The sequence below is a fragment of the Frankliniella occidentalis genome, unplaced genomic scaffold (genome assembly GCF_000697945.3).
Source record: "Frankliniella occidentalis isolate FOCC.00 unplaced genomic scaffold, Focc_3.1 Scaffold25, whole genome shotgun sequence".
Lineage (NCBI taxonomy): Eukaryota > Metazoa > Arthropoda > Insecta > Thysanoptera > Thripidae > Frankliniella > Frankliniella occidentalis.
Window position 1 is genome coordinate 62,318 of NW_026267155.1, and position 3,132 is coordinate 65,449.

At 43.0% G+C, this 3,132-nt stretch overlaps 2 protein-coding genes across 2 annotated transcripts in view; one reads left to right on the forward strand and one right to left on the reverse strand.

Moving 5' to 3' along the window:
* The window catches only part of LOC113213762 (dynamin-1-like protein), a 28,680-nt gene extending 26,229 nt beyond the window's left edge, over positions 1-2,451 (reverse strand). Inside the window, exons 1-5 of the mRNA XM_026432924.2 lie at positions 2,317-2,451; positions 2,059-2,197; positions 1,524-1,723; positions 1,020-1,230; positions 828-928 (exon numbers count right to left, since the gene is read on the reverse strand). Coding sequence (XP_026288709.1) covers positions 828-928; positions 1,020-1,230; positions 1,524-1,723; positions 2,059-2,197; positions 2,317-2,418 — 753 coding nt within the window. The 5' untranslated portion in view covers positions 2,419-2,451. The remainder of the gene's footprint in view (positions 1-827; positions 929-1,019; positions 1,231-1,523; positions 1,724-2,058; positions 2,198-2,316) is intronic.
* LOC113213703 (uncharacterized) overlaps positions 1-3,132 on the forward strand; it is a 14,717-nt gene that overhangs the window by 3,278 nt on the left and 8,307 nt on the right. The gene's annotated exons all lie outside the window — the stretch shown is intronic.

A 3,132-nucleotide genomic window follows, 5' to 3' on the forward strand; every position in this document is an offset into this window, starting at 1 on the left:
TTCCGTGTATTGAATCTAGTTTTGTCCCCTTTTAGCGAACCGCTTTTTGCTTTGTTATGGTTCCCCTGACCACTATGTTTTGATAAGCTCTGCCACTCTGGGCAAGGCCTACGTATGGCATTGCAACCTACTTTAAAGCATACTAACTGAAAATTAAAGCTATATCATCTGCTCCCACGTTAGCGCAAGCTTACGTTTTTTACACATTTTGAGATATTGGTATCAAATTGATCCCCGAAAAACGCTGATCCCATTGATACAAATAACTTAAAATGTGTAAAAATTTCATATGAGCTGTTTGCCAAACAGTCTGCAGAGGTGAGCGGTTTTCCGGACGATCGCCAGAGGAAAGCGGTTTCCGAGACGGTCGCTGTTGTTATTCTAATGTGTTGGCTTAATTGTGGGTGTGTACTATGGCAAAAGTACACTCTCATTTGTGTGTACTATGACAAGTACACTCTTGCTTGTGTGTGCTTGCAAGTCGACTCTTCCTTGTGTGTAGCAAGTACACTGTTGGGTTCTCTGGAAACCCAACTGTGTACATGATCATGTATAAAAATGAAAATAGTGTGTACATGGCCATGTACACACGTAGAGCCCTATGCTGAAATCTATGAGCCGAAGTGTGTACCTGGCCATCCACACACTATTTGCTGCATACATGATGGACACACTATTTGCTGCAGACATGATCATGTACGCAGTATTTTCTGCATACATTTAGGTATCCATCAAATAACGCATACATGTACACCTGCACACTTGAGTTTCCAGAGTTTTCAGTGCAATAGCCTACTTGTACTTCTTGTCTGATACAATTCTAATACCTTTCTGTCCTCTATATCCTTTTGAGACCTATTGACTACTCCAATGATGCCAAGTTTAACAGGAATGCACCTCCCCGTCAAAATATCTGTAGCATTTGTACCTTAAAATAAAAAAAGGGAAAAAATGTCAATTAATGAACAAAGCCTGATCTCCGCACTGTTCTCCCACAATGATTTTTTTCGGTGCCGTACCTTTATCCATTAAATCAAGTTTCGTCAGAACAGCTAAAGTGCGTTCACCTTCGGGATCCACATCCCTCGCCATTTTGAGACACTCGTGAGTGGCCATGTCTGTATTAGCTGTTACTACAGCCAAAATGATGCTTTTGGGATTTTTTATGAATTTATAGATAAGTTCGACAATCTGATTCTCTATGTCCTCAGGCTGGTCATCAACAGCTACCTGAAAGAGTATTCGGAGTGCTGAACAATACGCAACTCATCTTATTCAAGTTAGGTATGCTGATTTTAGTTCGGCTGGAAACTGGAGATTTCTTAGATAACCCAGTGAGAAATGAAATATCGATACGATGTCGTTTCGATATCACCTGTCGAAAATGTCTTGAAATTAGGGACAATTTTCAGTCGTTAACGGCACAATTTACGACTTTCGATATCGATACGTTGCGTCGATATCGCTCCAAAAATCATTTCTCACTGGGTAACTTCTTGTCGGTTCAGTTCCTACTTACTTACCTTTGTGATGCCAGGCAAATCCACAAGGGTCAGCGTCAGGACGTTAGGAGAGAATATCTTCAGGACTATCGGTTTAGAAGAGATATTTTTCTTCTCACCTGCAAGAACTGCTGTTCTTCTTTCAATTTCGCTTTTAATTTCATCAATTTTGAATGTTGTTTCTTCCTCGTCAAATTCGCCCCATTCGTCTGAGAAAACACCTGAAATGAAATATGCGGCTTCAGATAGATGCATGAACAAATTATGATCCGACAGTGACCTTTTCGGTGCGGGATTGGTGCGTAAACGTCTCTATAGCACTCCATAAATAAGGTACAGGGTCGTTTGTTTTTTGTTTTTGTTTTTCACGTGAAGCGTATAAGTAAAGATTGGGTCACACTGCCTGGTCAGAAATTTTTCCTAAGATATCGTTTCGACATCGGTTTTCACGTCGTTAGCGATACTATTAGAAGGGACTGGCTGGAATCGACGGCTTTTCGACAAACGACGTCGTTTCGAGGTCGTTTGCAGAAATTTTACAGTGTATCCCTCTTACCTCTATTCTCACGCAATTTATCACCCCTGGGGCAGTTGACGAGGCGTAAGATCAGCGGGCACCTGGTGACCATGCCCGTGCCGCGAGGTAGGAAGGAGCGACGCACGAGTGACTCCAACACGGAGCTCTTTCCCGAGCTCTAGAGACCAGATAATCGTGGATATTAGACATAAAACAACAACACTGTAAAATGAATTCAACCGCCGTTTGTTGCACCGATGGTACAATTTCGTAAGTCACCAATCATTCAGTGCGTACCTGGCTGCCCACCACCACAATTTGAGGCAAATCCACCAGCTTTTTACTCAAGCACTTCAACTGGTCCTGGATCTTGTTGATTGAAAATATCAGGTCGTCCATGTTGAACACTGAAAAAGGGGAACAGTCCTTTGAGTTGTGGCCTCGATCCCCAGTAGCGCCCAGTGCATTACAGTGAAAACAGAAGAGAGCAACTGGCATGCACATAGTGGTGTTTTACTCTATGGTGCAATGGTGCACACACTTAGGTGGTGGACTGGAAATTTGAATCCTTAAAACCGTTCAACAGTGAATTTGAGCACTTAAGTAGTGTCCAAGGCTTCATGGCCGACCCTATCGCTGAACACCTTTAAGTATTAAACTTAACCGTTGAACACTTTTCAGTATTCAAATGTCCAGTCAAACACTTCACTTTTATTAACCGTGGGACCAGATATGGCCCAAGGTTTTTTCGGTCTAGCCAGTAGCCGTCCTACTTGGGCGGCCCATCCACCAGGGCACATAGACGTTTTATCCAAAGCGGTTCTTCGTACAGTCGCCCAAATATCGCTATTTTTGTCCAGCGACAACCTCTTCACTGTGGTCAATATTTGAAATTTTGGCCACGGTGTTTGATGCGGAGTAGTCACAAAAATCAAACACCGTGGCCAGAATTTTGAATTTTGATCACAGTGACAGCGTACCCCCTCCCCCTCCCGAGCGGTGGAAGTGGGGGAGGCTAATCGTAAAAACGAAAGTTAGGAATCAAACCAGCCCGAGGGGGCAATAACTCCCATTTTAAGTGTACACATGATTCCCGAAAGAACTGATTCCCGT